Source organism: Pagrus major, chromosome 19, assembly GCF_040436345.1.
Source record: "Pagrus major chromosome 19, Pma_NU_1.0".
Taxonomy (NCBI): Eukaryota; Metazoa; Chordata; class Actinopteri; order Spariformes; family Sparidae; genus Pagrus; species Pagrus major.
Genome location: NC_133233.1, coordinates 11,491,477 through 11,507,793, shown reverse-complemented (window position 1 = coordinate 11,507,793; position 16,317 = coordinate 11,491,477). Strand labels below are relative to the sequence as shown.

The 16,317-nt window shown below is 42.6% G+C and overlaps 1 protein-coding gene across 4 annotated transcripts in view; it reads left to right on the top strand.

Moving 5' to 3' along the window:
- The first annotated feature begins 11,463 nt into the window (after window positions 1-11,463).
- Window positions 11,464-16,317, top strand: part of LOC141014184 (matrix metalloproteinase-16-like) — a 77,144-nt gene continuing 72,290 nt past the window's right edge. For 2 of the 4 annotated variants that reach the window (XM_073487870.1, XM_073487871.1), the window contains exon 1: window positions 11,482-11,955. In XM_073487870.1, coding sequence (XP_073343971.1) covers window positions 11,839-11,955 — 117 coding nt within the window. In that variant the 5' untranslated portion in view covers window positions 11,482-11,838. Of the gene's footprint in view, window positions 11,956-16,317 lie in introns of all 4 variants that reach the window. The other 2 variants (XM_073487872.1, XM_073487869.1) reach the window with 2 other exon arrangements.

Below are 16,317 nucleotides of genomic sequence, written 5' to 3'. Positions count from 1 at the left end.
ACCCTGCTCATTAGTACGCCACATTTCCGTTAATGATCACAGTCTGAAAGTATTCCTCTTCATATCAGCTGTGCAGCTGTACCAGAGCCTCCTCATGAAGTGTTTCTTAACAGTTGGAGCAATTTTGTCTTTGAAAGCCCGGGGCTTTTTGCTTACAATTAACATTTTTAAAGGCCTCTAATGTCATAACACCTTTGTTTTAATGTGATCATTCATCTGAGAAGCATCTGCAGGATAATGGTTTTCCCATGGCGTTTTTTCAGCTCGCGATTATTCTTGGCCCAGGGCTAATTTTGCCTATTACATTTCCTACATTTACATTTTAGACGGGTAGCTAACACTTGTGTCTGGAGCTGCTTACAGTGAGCACTGGAGTAGGCCTCAGTGTCAAGATCCCCAACATAATCAGCATTAAATTCATTGTTTCGTTGTTAGAAAAATTATGCAAGCTATTATAAAGAAAGCACTCACTGTGAGAAGTGAGATCTAACCTATTACATAACCTTGCCCTTATTCATAAACCTTTCTGCCTCAGTCCAGCACTGAGCTTAACAATAGTTGCTTCTGACAAGAAAAGGAGCACATCCATATATCAGACTTTGCCTCCAAAGACCAGGGTTCATGCCATGCTCATGACCAAGAGTCAAAGTTAATCAAAGTTATGTTATTAGTACTGTTAAGTTAACAGTTATGAGACTCAAAAGTACCAAAGTATGATCTTTTCTTGAATGTAACCAAGACATTTTGGAGCCTAAACCTAACCAAACCACAGCAGCATTAACAATTGTCCAGAGGTCTGTCTGTCAGCAAGCTTTATTTTGAAAGTCCAAAACAGAGATTGCATATGAGACATCGTCGAGCCCTTCACATGTAAACCCGATGCTGGAGGGTTAGGTAGAGCTCATAGTTTGAAGCGTAAGGCCACTGACCAAGCTGCCTTTAATGAGTTGGGAGTGAGATTGTGTTGAAGGAGCTGGTGGAGACCAAACCAGAGCCAAAAGGAGGCTGAATATTGGACTTAAAACCGCACTGTACGATTTAAAAGCTGACTTTACCTTGAAAAAGTCAGGAAACCGATTTCCCCTACGTATTACCACGTAAAGTAGACGATTAAAGTTAAGTTGTACGAGCTCACTTAAAATTATTTCGATATATCTACTTTAATTACTTTGTAATTTTGATGTTATCAGTTTCCTCGATTTTGTTTGAGAGGTCACTTTGTCAGATTTTGAAGTGTTTCAAATAAATGCAGGGCAAAGGACCAAATGAGGTGTTTTATTGAGTTGTATGAAACCCAGTTACAGTATTTAAAATGGCACAAAGGTGCAATTTGATCCAGATTTTGTCACATTTTAAATATGTTCTGTTTCATTCGGAGTATTTCAACATATGTCCAGCACAGCTTATCAGGAGTGGATCAGCTAGAAAGTGACTGCAGTTCCTGTACATTTTCTTTTCACTCCCTTGAGCTAAACTGACAAAAACTTTCTGTCTGCACTGCTTCACACTACATGAACCTGGCCAGTCTGGGCCAACTATTCAGACATATTTCAGAAAATCATACGGGGCCCCGACTGCCCTGGAGCCTGGTCTGCAGTCAGGAGGGTCTAGGTATTCACTCCTCAACCCAATTCAGACTACAGGCTAATCCGTGCCGACAGCTGGGTTCCTACAGTCGCACTCAGAATAAGAATAAAACTCATCTACTGTAAAGTAGCATTAATTCATAAGCTAACTGCGACAGGTCTGGGGTAACCCCCTTCTGCAGGCTGTAGTCATGCTTTAAAATGTCGATGTGTGAAATGGTGCTCCCCCCAGAGCTGGGAACAAATTTAGCACTCGGAGACGCCCGGTGTGAGAAAAAGGCTTCGAGGAGCTATAATCAATCATAATTGCTCAGAGCAGGGTAGTGAGTGCACCGCTCATCCTTCTGCCGAGGCATTCCCCTCGCTGCTGAACTTGCACCATTCAGCTTTTTATTCGGCAGTATGTCGAGGTGGACGACAGGGAGCGAGCGGCAGCCGCGGCGCTGGAGGTGCTTGATCCATCACTGAGAGTATTCCCACCTTCACATCAGCCGTATTAAAACATATTGACTGAAGTCTTATGTCATATTACTCACACAAAGCCTGCGTGTTCCCTCTGAGGCTTAGGTCACAGCCAACTCATTTCCTCAACACACGCACACACACATTTGAAAGAGATGGTTCAGATATTGTAAGACCCTGACTGGTAAATTATAGATCAGTTGGCAAACACAGCGCTCTCTCTCTCTCTCCCTGTGCGACAGCATTTCCTGCTTTTTCACCGCAACATTTAGAAAAAAAAACACAACACTAATAATGAATAATGTATTGGTGGCAGTAATTTATACTCTTCATATTTCTTTTTTCTGCAGAGAACCAGTGCACTGGTGCCACTTCCAATAATACTAGATCATTCAGAATTGTACAAACAGTAATTATCACCATATCACGGATGAGAAAAGCGATTAAAAGCCATGTTTTGTACAGATTATGCCAACCAGCACCTCTAAAGCTCCCTAACAAACTCATTATGCCGTGTTTGTTTATCCATGTAGCAATCAGTTCATTTTTCGTCGCTTGTCCTGGGCAGGATTGTGACGGCAGACGACTGATCAAGGTAGTTCAGATGTTCTTCTCCCCAGCAATGTCTTCCAGCTCCTCATGGGGAATCCCGAGCCATTTCCCAAGCCAGATGAGATATACAGTCCTGGAATCTGTCCAGTGTCTCTACTGCGGGCTCTCCTACCATTTAGACATGCCAGGAAAAACAAAAGTAGGCACCCAGGAGACATCCATATCAGGTTATCATGGAGCCCAGCAACCCTACAGAGGAAATTTAACTCAACAGCTCATGACTGAAGGTGAGGGGAAGAACCTACATCAACTGCTAAAAAAGTTCTAAGTTCTAATCAAAAGTTTCGCAGCCAGGTTCAGCCACCTCTTAGTGGTCCGGTACTCGTGTGAACAACACCCTGGGATACTTGCCTGATACTCTGCGTGGCAGAACATCTAATTTCTGCAGCCTTGTAGACAGGTCGAGCAGCCACACAGTCTCGCATGTGCAGCGTGGCTCATTTGATGCTGCATCCTCTACAGATTTTGAGACTTTTTTCTGTATTATGCGCAGGATTCTCTGTAATAATAGACGTGAAAGCCATCTGTGGATAGTCATATCAACATCATACTGTTTTACTACAGTTTTAATGTCTGTATCTGTAGATTATGTCACACACGGGTGAGTGTGTGAGCCGCAGCAGTTCAGCAACGCAGCTGTCACGCGCTGCTCAGGCAGGCAGTGTGGACCGGGCGTCTACTTCTTTACTTGGGGCAGCAACTCACTCCCAACTCAGAGGAAACAATCCTCTCATTTTGACCACTGAGCACTCTTAACACTGTTAACCAGCTCAGTGCGTGCTGGTGATTACAGTGCGATGAAGCCAGCAGAAGCCCATCATCTGCAAAGAGCTGAGATGCAGTTGTGGATCCCCAAACCTGACACTTGAAACCATGTACATGAAATTCACAAACAGAATCAGAGACGACTTCGCTGAGCTCAATACTCACTGATAAAAGTGAATGACTTGTTGCAGAGAACACAGACACAGCTGTCACTCAGCTGACACGTGGTTTTACAGGGGATTTATATGCTGGACTGTTTCTTGGTAGGAAGCAATAACTCCCTGTTTTCAGCCTTTATAATAGGCTCAGCAAACCAACTGCTGGCTGCTGCTTCATAAGCAAAATATTTTCCAAAATGTCATGCTCCTTGAAGCTAACAGCGTGTCTACCATTTCAGAAACAAAACACCTACTGCAAAAGATCCGTGCCTCCGCACACAATACATAGTTTCTATATATTGCCATTAGGTAAAGGAGATGCGAGGTAGCCGCTGCCTTCTTTAGTCTTGTACTTTCCCTCCAAGTTTCTCCCACTGAAGTTATTAACGGCTCTGTTATGGCATCAGTCTGCCTCATTCCCACAAGCACAAGTTTGAAAAAGAAACTGTTGGCCGCACTGAGCGAGAGAGAAAGAGAGGGAGAGGGAGAGGGAGACAGAGTTTGCCAACAGCGCCAATCGACCTACTTCCGATTTTGCGGTACGGATCAGTTTCAGGTTTTTGGCCAATGGGTGGCTGCATGGTACGAATGTTTACCCCGTACAGGAAGGGTGGAAACATTTTTGGTGCAGAGCAGACTCTGGGTTTCAGAGCCACTGTAACCACAACCAATCAGTAGGGAAAATCTCCCCAGAGCCATTTGTGTGTGTGTGCGTGTGTGTGTGTGTGTGTAGTGAAGTAGTTTCCATTGGCCTGACTTTGAAGCTTAAAGTTTCTAATCTTATCAGATCTATGTGGAGGTTCTGCACAACTATTTTTGGAATTCCAAAACCTAGGAGGTAACATTAGTGTGATACTGTCCAATGGCTGATATTATTAATGTGTTAATAGCAATTTGGTGGATAAGGTGTATAATCAAATTCCATGTAGTTACAATATAAAGTACATTGACTGACTGATTTTACAATAAATGCCATAATTTGGATTGTTCAGAGGTGTTTAACAGTCTAAAAAGCTCAAAACCTTTATTCTTTACTATAAAACAATGTGCGATGTGTGTGTGTAAGCATCTTTATGGTTTACCCTCCCAAATAAAAATACCAAATCATCATCAGGCATTTAAGTTTAAACATCTGAAGCAAAACTATGGTTTATTGTGCCTTTATTTTATGTATTAGCCCAGTATTTCCATGAGAATGATGTCCATAGTGGAAAAATTGGCTCATATACATCTATCGCCAACATTCAGGAAGTGCAGGAAGTGTCACACTGAGACTTGTTTGTTACTACAGTTGTTTGTTACTTCAAAAAAATCTTGGAGAAGCCTTTTGGGCAAAACAGCATGGTGCACCTGGGTGTGCTGGTGGTTAGGGTGATGGGCCGTGCAAGAGAGGTGCGCACAGCAAAACCAAAGGAGACGAATGTGTTTGGTGATGCGTTTCTAGTGACACATCTTGGTGTGATTGGCCGATTCAAGTTGGCTTTTTGTTTTTGTAACCATGTCGTATCCCAAACCAAATTAAAGAACTTTCAACTTCCCTTTTAACTGTGGCCACTTTGAACTATTGCTTATGTTTGCAGAGATTCAGGAAACGCAGAGTTTGGAAAAAATCATATCATAGAGGTTGTTCCTCTCACTACTTTCCTGCTTGTGTCATCATTCTTGTTTATTCCATCCTCACTGGATTTACTTTACTTTGTTTAACATTTCATTAGAAGACCAAAATGCTACTTCTGCAGCATGGCTACGCACTGAGAGAACAAACTGGCGTATAGCTAGGTTGGTTAGCTGGCTGGTTGTCCCATCCCTGTACAGTTAGCTACAACAGCTATCAAGGACCCTTTACTTGCAGTTAAAGGGTCCCTATGTAACGATTTGTCATAATTTACATACATTAATGACTTTTTTATTGGCCATATGTGAGCGGATTGTAACATGACATGAAAAATTAGACCTTCCCCGTGTCTCTCAGTTGCCTATAAAAGCCTGTGGACGTTGTTTCATGCCGCTGGACTGTGGGCGCGGCTCAGACTTCTTCTGCGACAGACCGAAGAATTTGACTTTATTCTCCGCCTCAGTGCCTCTCTCTGCTATGCTAACAGAGAGCAACAGACAACTGGCTTCCAGCACAACACAGAAGTTCCACAGAGCCCCTTTAAACTCAGAGAGATGGATTTGAGATTATTTAATCTCATTTATATTTAAAAATGACGTTGGTCTGGAAAGATTAAGGAGGCTCACGCTGCTCAGACTGATCTAAGTGTTGGAGTTTCCAAACCTCAACTATGCCTCATTTATTTGCTGCCGTACCTTCACCATATGATGACACCATATGATAATAACTGAAGTTCAAGAGGAAGACCAACACTAGATCACACCAAGCTAACTCCTCACAGCCTCCGATGGTGAACTACTTACAGTGCCTACTCCACGCTTTGCTTTTCACAGCACACCTCCACACCTTCTCTCTCTCTCAACTCTTTATTTTTTCTGTCTGTCCTCTCTTTTTGTTTTCATCAGCAAAGAGACCACCAGGACTCTAAAGCAAAAAAAATAAATAAATCATTGTCTGCTCCACACAACTAATCTACTGCCAAATTACCTGACAACCCTCACACCTGAACAGCTCATCACATTCATACATAATTTCTCTGTCCTCAATAAACCAACTCAAGTTGTGGTTCTTGAGTGTTTGATGCATGTCGCACACGTTTGGCCCATACATATTTCTCAGTGCAGATAACAGGGACCCCATTGCTTCTGCAAAGTGAATCTGGTTTCTCGCTGGTGTGAAACTGACTGCACGACTAAGCTTATTATGTAAATATCCAATCTGTTCTCAGTGTTGGCAACGTGTGGGCTGTAATCAGGTTATTTTTATACCGAGCAGACCCATTTCTGCTGTCGGTCTGTACGTCTGTGTGTCCAAACTTTAAACAAGCCAGTGCTCAGATGGAGCCACATGGCAGGGACTCACGGCGTCACGGGTGGGTTTAATAGAGATCAACACTCTGCCTTATGTCAAAACTTCCTAGAAGGAGGCGCAATCAAATCATGGATGGGCTGCAACCAGAGCCAGACACCCAGATGTGTTGATTTCCTGTGTCATTTGGTCCTGAGTGCTCAGCCAAGCCATGATTAGAAATGGAAAAACTACTGTTTTGTATTGTGCGCATGCATTCTGGTTGAACATCATGTGTAAAAAATGAAACCTGTAGAGGGTTTCTCTTTAATAAATGTAAGGATTTGATGCAAGCTGGAAAAGAATGAGCCAAACTTTCCATCTTTTATTGAACTGAATCACTAACTGTGCATTAGGAGACCCTGAAAACTCCTATAAATCCAGAGAAAAAGAAAAATTAGACAGTTAATGAAGCACGTAAAAGCAGAAGATTAGCAGAAAACTTTAACTTGAAATCCTTTAAAGGTGCAATATGTAAGAAATGGCCATCTCTCATATCCAATCTCCAAACAAGTACAGTAGGGGGCAGCATAACACCTGTGTAACCACTAACTACTGCTAACTGTAGCTGCTGTTAGCTAGTTAGCTCCGTTAGCTGTGCAGCTAGTGGTCAGGACAGCGAGCTATGAGTGGTGTTATGAAAAAGGATGGGCCAGGGCTAGCTGGTTAGCATGCTAACTTCAGTAGATATCTCTGCAACACCATACATAGTTGTCACGAAGTCAAAATTGCAATTTTTTCACATTCTGTTGATAATTTTAGTTAATTTTTGAATGTTTTCAACCACAATTATTACATATTGTGCCTTTAAGTAAAAATTCCTTATCCACTATGACTTTTGCGATTAACCTCAAAATACTGTTAGGAAATAAATGAAAAGTAATGATGACAACCACAAACAGTTTATGGTTTGGAAGGATTTCCATGTGAGAGAAAGCAGCACTGTGAGGGTGACAAGCACCACAAATTGATTTTGGGTTTTGAAATACGGAAAGAGGTCCAACTGTGTAAAAGGCTCTTGTTGGAATAAAGCAGTTATTTCTTACTGGAGCCTTTTTTCTTTTCGTTGGCTTTTGCTGTTTGGTACGATACAGCTGCAATCAGTCCGAGCGGCAGTCAGGGCGGCTTCTCGCTGTGCTTCCAAACCGACCCCGGAGCTTCATCTGGAGAGAGATCCGATCCTGAACCCACCCAACCTCAAGAAGCACATCAGGAGTCAGGCAGAAGTGCCCAGGAATTATTCACCCCCTGAACAAAAGTACTAGGTTTTAATTGATACAATCATTTTGGGAGAAGTCAGTGCTCCGTTCCAGATCACTGCCCTCTCTTCCTCTTCCTCTCTTCCTCTTTTCTTTATTCCTCTGCTTGGGGTAAAAAAAGAGAGACAGACGGGAGGCTTTGGATTCATGCTGCCAGGAGATCCAGGAGGTCTGACTGGGAGCAGATGCAGCAGTTATGAGACAGAGTCATGTTTGGAGAGAGAGGCTTTGAGGATCCTGGCAAGGCTGTGCGCTGGTGGGAGGACCAGTTGGAAAGGGCCAGAACCTTTCAGAAAGGGCATTCAGGATTATGGAGTGAGAGAGGAAATCATTAAGAGGAGGAGAGGAAGAGAGACGGGTGAGAGCGAGAGAATTAGGAAAGGAAAAAGGGAAGTCGGGTTGAGAAAGTGATTCAACCAGCCAACAAACTTCTAAATGAGCATGAGGCAGACAAAGAAAGGAAGTCAAACTTTTACACTCGCAAAATTACTGTAAACCTTTATCCCAGCTTAGTAGTGAAATTAATTAAATCCAAGGGACACAACTTCTCTGTCACTGCTTAGCTGCCTGTGATTCATTTCAGCTGTTCTCAGGCAGTTTATTCTCCAACAAATATTCAACCAAATGCAATGTACATTATCTTCACCCATGTTAAAGCCACACACGGATGTTTACATTTATGTAACATATGAGTCAGCATATGATAATAATAGTTTTACACCCCCACTGAGCAGAAACATATCCAAAAGACGCCAAATCTTACACAACAGAGCAAAAAACACAGGCTGGATTTGAACCCCAAGCCTCAACCTCAGTAGCCTGCATGAGGCACGCACTTTACTGGGAGAGCTATTCATCAGCTTTATTAAATACCATGTTTTGGTCCAAGCTTGGAATATTAGCATACCTGACAAAGGCTGGATGACCAAAACATGGCATTTAATAAAACTGACGAATAGCTCACCAAGTAAAGTACATCATGCAGGCTACTGAGGTTCAGGGTTCAAATCCACTTGCTTTTAGCTGCAAGAATTTAAATTCGGCCGTCATAAAAACTTTAATTTTGAGTCACAAGAAGTTCTTTAAATGCCTATAACTGAAGTTGAAAAGATGTCCAAAAATTACATTATAAAACTCATTTTGAGCTCTTGGACATCACTAGTGGACGTTGACAAGACGTCTAAAAAAGATGTTATTAAACCTTTCATGTGGCTCTCCATTGAAAGTCTGACGTTGTCAAAGACGTAGAGTTGATGTCTTTTGGATATGATTTTCATGCTAACGTTACGTGTGTGGGTACTTATACTGCTACTAGCTTCGGTTTCTATCTAAGACTGTGTGTTGTGTTTAGGGTCAGATGTCTTTAGTAGGCTAGTTTTGGAAAGACCAGAAGTTCTGGAGTGCCACAGTTAAAGCTGCTGTACGTGTTGTTGCAGCTATAGCTAACTTCCTGTCCATCTTGCAGTGAGCAATCCCCTCCCTCCTCTCTACATCACCACATGAACACGCAGCAGTAATCGCTAGACAAAGCAGACAGGACCGCCTCTAAGGAGTTCTCTGTCCTGATTGGATAAAGTGAGCAGGGATACCAGACAATTTCTTATCTCCTTTATTGTTATGAGCAGGAGGAGAAACATGGGTTGCTGACCAAACACAGTGACAACTGTTGGAATATAGAGCTATTTAAAGGGGCACTATGTAGTTTTGGGAAATACATTTTAGAAGAGAAAGATCTTTATTTCATTCATTCACAGTTTCATACTGTTTTACTTTGTTTACATGTGGCGGACCCTGCCACCTTTCTAGCTTCAAACAGTGTTCTGGCGACGTTATTTTCCTCTGCAGACAGCTTGTTTATTCAGTTGTACAAAAAATAAATATTTCTGAGTTTGTTGCATTAACTAGCATCATCATCTAGTGGAAGTCCCAGAGGGATTTTAGTGCCTATATTCTTATCACTTAAGAGGTAAATCAACCATCTCTGTGTCTTTCATAAATCACTACAATTGTAAACAGGGTCATAACTGTGCTGAAGGTAAATCAACAATTCATAACTCTTCAGTCCACATTGTTACACACAGTGCGAACTAATGGCTGTGTGATTCAGAAGACCTCAGAGCACCACACAGTCCATAACCTTTTCAACCCTCGATGAACCGTGTCACACGTCAACCCCAGAGCATCAGACAGTGTCTCTCACTTACTCTAGTGAATCTTTATTTTATTAATAGCTCTGCCATGATTTACTGTGAGCGTAATCATGTGTGCTTTTAACATTACAGTGTGTCCCACAGTGAGAAACGGAGACTCACAGGTGACTCAGAGGTCAAAGCGATCACTGCGATAAACAGTTGTGTTCCTGACCGTGGTGTCGAAGATGCTTTTCAAAACTTTAAATGGAGTTTTCCATTCAGTGCGATCGGTGAGAGTCCCTTAGAGGAAAGTGGTGAGGTGTGTGCAAATTGAAACCTCATCAATGGGCTAATGGTGCGGCTCACCTAACTCTCATTTGGCACGCACACACATTCACACACAAATCATTGATGTGGCTCTTAAGATCTCACCCTTCTCTATTATCTGAGATTTACAGGAAGGCTTTTGCATTAGATTCAGGATTTTTGTGTATTATCAGAGAGCCAAAAGTCAATGTATCATGCATCATTCTTTTACCAGGCAACATAACTTACACAACATATTTTAATATCAGTGTGTGAGACATAAAATTGAAAGATTATGCTCAATACATGTAAAGATGATTAGACCTTGATGAAAGGTTTGCCTGTAAATGCAAGACCTTGAATACATCATTCACTCCACAGTAAGAGCAGTGACCGTCGATGGCATCATCGTCATCTACTGGAAACGGTGCTGAGACACGGATGAGACTTCAGGGTACCATTGAGGACTCACTCACAGCACACTGAGGGCTGACAGCTCTGAGCCTTTCATTGCCCTCTAGTGGCGCTGACGGACTTCTGAAATAAAACACAGTAAATAAAATCCCACACAGGCAGGAAAACAGTGACACAACATGCAGCTGTGCGTTGGAGGATAGAAAGAAGAACAATAATAATTCATGCATGTACATCAAAAACTCATGAGGTATAACATAAGGCACCATTATTCTTCATTCTCATATAGCTAGTTTGATCTATAGTGTTTTTATGCAACTTAATGAGCCATTTATGTCATTTAAAGGGTAATTCAACTTGTATTAAACTGATGCTTCAGCCATTATCCTAATTTTTAATTGATAATATACCCCACATAAGCCATATTAAGTAGTTTCCTGAAACCCTTTACCTGTAGCTCAATGTGTTTGATGGGAATAATAATAATAATAATAATAATAATAATAATAATAATAATAATAATAATAATAATAATAATAATGATCTCTTTGATTTCTGGTAAACTGAGCTGGTCCTGGTTTACAAAGGAAAAGTCTACAATGTCATGGTGGGAAAAAAATAATATATTGGTGTTTATTTACGAGACATAGTAGACTATAATGTACTGATTGTCATGAAAAACATCTCTACCATCACTGTGAGGGGCTGAGGACTGTTTTTATAGCAGGCTCTGTATCGCGCGCGGGATTGGGGGGGGGGCGCTCGTGCCAGCTCGCACATGCGCACTCGGTGGGAAACAACGGTTGAAAACGGGCAGCTATGCCGCGCGGTGCAGAAAACGAGCCGGACGCGTCCGCTTGGAACAACGGCCGGTGTAGCGGAGGACTCGCCCGGGGACTGCGGGACCGGGAGGCTGCTGACAGGCGCTAACGGGCGACTCTTTCCCCGGGGACAACCTTCCTCCTGAGAGCGGCGGGGCGAGCGGTCGACGAATCCGCTCCTTCTCCCCCTCTCCTCTCTCCTCTCCTCGCCTCTCCTCTGCTTTCGGCTCCGCTAGAGAGACACACCGAGACAGCCAGCTATGTCGCTGCTAAACGTGTAGGATTTATCCCGGTTGTCCGTTGTGTTTGTGCCGACTGTAAATAAAACTGAGACGATAAGCGACCGCAGCGGGGTTCAACTATGGTTCTCCGCAGTAGGAGATGTCTTCACAGCTGCTGTATGGGGACGTTATGTTTGCAGTTGTTGCTGTGGATTTTATGCGCCGTGAACGGAGAGGAGCAGCCGTTCAGCGTGGAGGTAAGAGCCGGGACCGTTATCTGTTGACATGGCAGCAGACGTCGCTCCCTCCTTCCTGCTAATATTGTCTTCTTTCAGGGGAATAATGTATCTCAGCCCATGTTTCACCAACAACGGGGTCTTTGTGGGGGGAGATGCCCAGCTGGGTCGTACCTCCATCCTCTTTTTCCTCCACTTTTTTGAATTCTCTCTCTGGAGGAATCTCATTTCTCTCCCCACCTCTCCTCTTGTGTGTATGTGTGTGTGTGTGTGTGTTCTGAAAATGGACCAGCATTTAAGCTGAGAAAAACAAGGAGTTGCTTATTTTCATCATAATCTGATAGAAAATGTCCCCAGTAGACAGCAGCGAGACCGGTTTAATTTTAGTCAACTGTAATGCTGTTATCTCCCCCTTACATGCCCATGTAATTCAATACAAAGTCAACAGCAATCATCTGTCAGTGGCCAGGTCCTCTGTGTCTCAGAGAGTTTTTAAGACTGAACATGAGAGCCTCCACTACAGAGCCCTCAGATAATATCACTTTGTGCCTTTTATATGAAAAGCAGCACATGCTCTGAGGCTAAATTCTCCAGAAAGAGATCTGATGGGTTCACAGGCAACAATGTGGGCAGCGAGATGAGATTTTAACTCAGGGAAAAAGGGTTTTTCTTTTCAAAGGGAGCTTTTTATTCCCATCTGATATCTCGACTTAATGGATTGTTAAAAGCCTTCGGGCTACAAGTGTTGCGCCAATAAACTTTAACACTCAATCAGCCTTTTAAAAGGAATCGATGTTTATTCTCTTTGACTTTTTCTTCCTGTCAAGAACACGAGCGGACCCCAATTTGGGTTTTTATCAAGGGCACATCCGTCCACTTTACGTCCTCTTATTATTTCGACAGCAAAGATCTGCTGTTAAGCCACAGTTGATAGGGCTATCATAAAGTGTGACACTGCCAACCTCCCTCTCCTGTCTCTCACACTTGACTGCACACACAACACACAGACACCACACAGGAACATCCTGGCATGTCTACTGACAGTCATTTAAGTCCTACATCCACATATCCACATGATTTGCAAGCTTGGCATGCCACACTGTTCCCTTTGGAGAGGCAGGGAGCAGATTCAGTCCAGATGCTACAGGTTATTCAGTGAGAATGTGCAGGCTCACATGACGGAAAGAGGAAGAAAGTTAGAGAGATGTAAAAATGTTTGTTTCGTGCACTGCCTTGATTATTGTCTCCTAACTCTGGGCCAAACAGACGTCAACCAACCTGAGCGTTTCAACGAGATCTAGCCTTGACATAATTAAAAATGTAAATAAAGGCGATTATTGATAACGGCCGGCGTACAGTCATAGTTCACATTCCCCTCTCCCACATCCTCTGCCCTCACGTGTTATTATCCTACACATCCCTCGCATCCAATTTCTTCTCAAAGCGTTTCTTTGTCGTGCTTACATGTGAATGCACTGTAGTCAAGGAAATCTGAGCGCCGCTGTAAGTCAGTCTTTGGCAGCCAAGTGACTCCCGAGCAAAGATATGAACTTGTAAACCCACTGGCTTTTTCAGTGTGTGAGATGTGTGCTCAGCCCTGTGGGTAAAAAACGGAGAAAACGCCAAATGCTTTATACTTTTCAAAAAAAAAAAAATCTAAGACTCCATACATCTCTGCATGTATACGAGTAGAGACGTCATAAAATAAGATGTTCTGACTGTATGTTGATGGCAGCCTCCCGCTATGCCTCTGTCATGTGTAGACACCACCGTGCTCTCACTTCAGTCGGTGACTTATCCGCTGAATAAATGTTGTTTCAGTAGTTGCACATCTGTGATCACAGTGTTTTTAGCTCCCTGACATGATAGCGTGTGTTAGAGGGTGTCAACGCCTCCACATGTCTGGGTTTATGGCCCCTGATTTAACCATCATCATTGTCTCGGGTATCCTAGAGGTGAGAGGACTCCGTATGCAGCAGGAGAGAGTGCGACACATTTTATCTCTGTTATATCCTCAACAGTTGAGGTGCCTTTTAGCAAACTTGATGATTTTCGTTATCTGATTATTTCCATGATTAATGGAGGAATCTTTTAGTCCTTAAAATGTCAAAAATTCTGAAAAGCACTCTTCACAATCTCCCAGAGCTCAAAGTGACGTTTTCAAATCGCTTCTTTTGTCCATAAAACAGTCCAAAACCTGAAGACTCTGTCATTTATGACAGCAAATGAAAACATAAGAAGCAAATCCTTAAGAAGGTGCAACCAGCAAATGTGTTTTTGCTGAAACGATTGTCAGAATAGTTGGTGTTTAATCTCCTTACGAGCAACCTTTACAGGTTTGAGCATCGCGCTGCCAAACATATCTGAGTGACACTGTACTGGCAGCTTTCTGCTGTAAATGTGGAAATGAAGAATGATACAAATTCAGCTGGCTTTAAAACAAAACTTTAGTTGACCTTGGGAGACAGTTGAAGCGGGACAAAGCGATGTCCTGAAATGTGTCGTACTGTAAGTGCTGTATAAACAGTGTTCAGCCCAGCAGTGTTATGTTGCAGCCAGGCAGCGGTCTACAGCCAGAAGGGTGACTGATGTCTCGTGTGTCTGCGATGGTATAAACAGTTTGTGTGGACTGCAATGAACTGGTTTCACTGGAGCCACATACTGGACTTGTTATGACTGTGTGTGTGTGTGTGAGTGTGCACCACAGGTTACAGAGGGTAATAATGAAGAGAGAGAGATGAGTGTTCCCGCTAAATGACAAGTGTGGTCTGAGTTGGGAGGTCACCCAAACCTGCCCTGTAATTGCCGGTCAGACTTGCGGTCTTTCAGAAAACTTTACCCTTTATGTTGGCAGCTGTAGCGCCGACTTCCTGGATTTGACTGCATGGCTGAGTTTACTGTATTGCCAATTTTCTCCTTTCTTACAATTTTCTTTGCTCTGGATGACATTTTACTGAGTACAGCCTGTCGCCGGGTGATAAAACAAGTAATTAATACAAACTTGTAACACCTCTCTTCAGTCTAACACTATAGATCAGCCAGCCGGTGCTTACTGCTGAAATATTTCTGAAAAGCTCCTCAGCTTTTGTTTATCCGATTGTCTTCCCTGAAGAAGTAATTTTCTCTGCGAATTAGACAATGTCATTAACAATGGCACAGTCATGACTTAATTTCATTTATCTCCTTGTGAGTGTTATTTTCTGTTTCAATCCATATTGATTTTATATGGGAAAATAACGACTTAGTGTGACAGCCGGTCAAGTCGTTTGGACCATTTTCTCTCCAAGGCCAAATACTGTATGTGGTAGGTAGGCGTAGAGTAATTCAGTGGTAATGTCTTTTTCCTCTACATGTTTGACAATGTTTACACCCTTTTTAAAGCCGTTTTGCTGTGAAGCTCCAGAAATGTTTTGTGGACTACGAAACTTCACCAGACTTTCCATCACCATGAGGGTGAGCAGATAATGACTGGACTTTCATTTTTGGGTGAACTTGTCCTTTAAAGGTACTAGAGGTCGACCGATGTTTAAAAGGCCGATATAATAACGATAGTTGGGAGAAGGAAAAGTAAAAAGCAGATAGCCGATTAATTTGATTTGCGTATCCTCCATGCAAAATGGTGACATACTCCTCCGCAGTCGGTGGAGGCTGCACAGCCATTGGCAACTATCGGAGCAAAGTTCAGCCAATAACAATAGTTCTTAAAAGGTCCTATCTGACATTGACCTCTAAAAGGTACGGTGTGTAGGATTAAATGAGCAGTTGAACACCCCTTGTCTCATCCTCCCCTATGGTGGTTGCTAACAAATCCAAAAAAATAAAAAAGAAAGACTCTCTGGAACCAGTGATTTGAGCAGTGATTAAGAAAACAACAGTTCTCAGTTTCAGTTGATTATGCCCCAATGAAGACATAATTATGACTATTATATTCCATTTCTGACCCTCAGTCCCACACACTGGACCTTTTTAATATTGCATAAGACTTTTCTCCGCTCACTGCCAGCCTGAACTGTGTCCATCGTCCCATTTTGTCTAAAGTGGTTGTTTTGAACTGGTGCTTTGAGGCTTTCGCTTCAAGATACAACATCATATTTAAAGGCCAAGTGCACTACTCTTAACTCTTAACCCTGTGCTGTGTTTGCATTGGATTGATGCTACCCTGAAATCTATGGTTTGAGCTTTGAATGCAGGCACAGAGCGACCGATATGTACATTTTAAGAATTTACAAACATTGCAGTGAAACAGGAATATATTGATCTTAAAAGCTTTTGTTTCCATCTGTGTCCAAAAATTGCCTGGTTACATAAAATCCTCACTGTATCACTCACAGCTGTTTCCGTGCTCTGTAGCCTACCATCTTCTCCTTCTGCTGGGATTTGTGA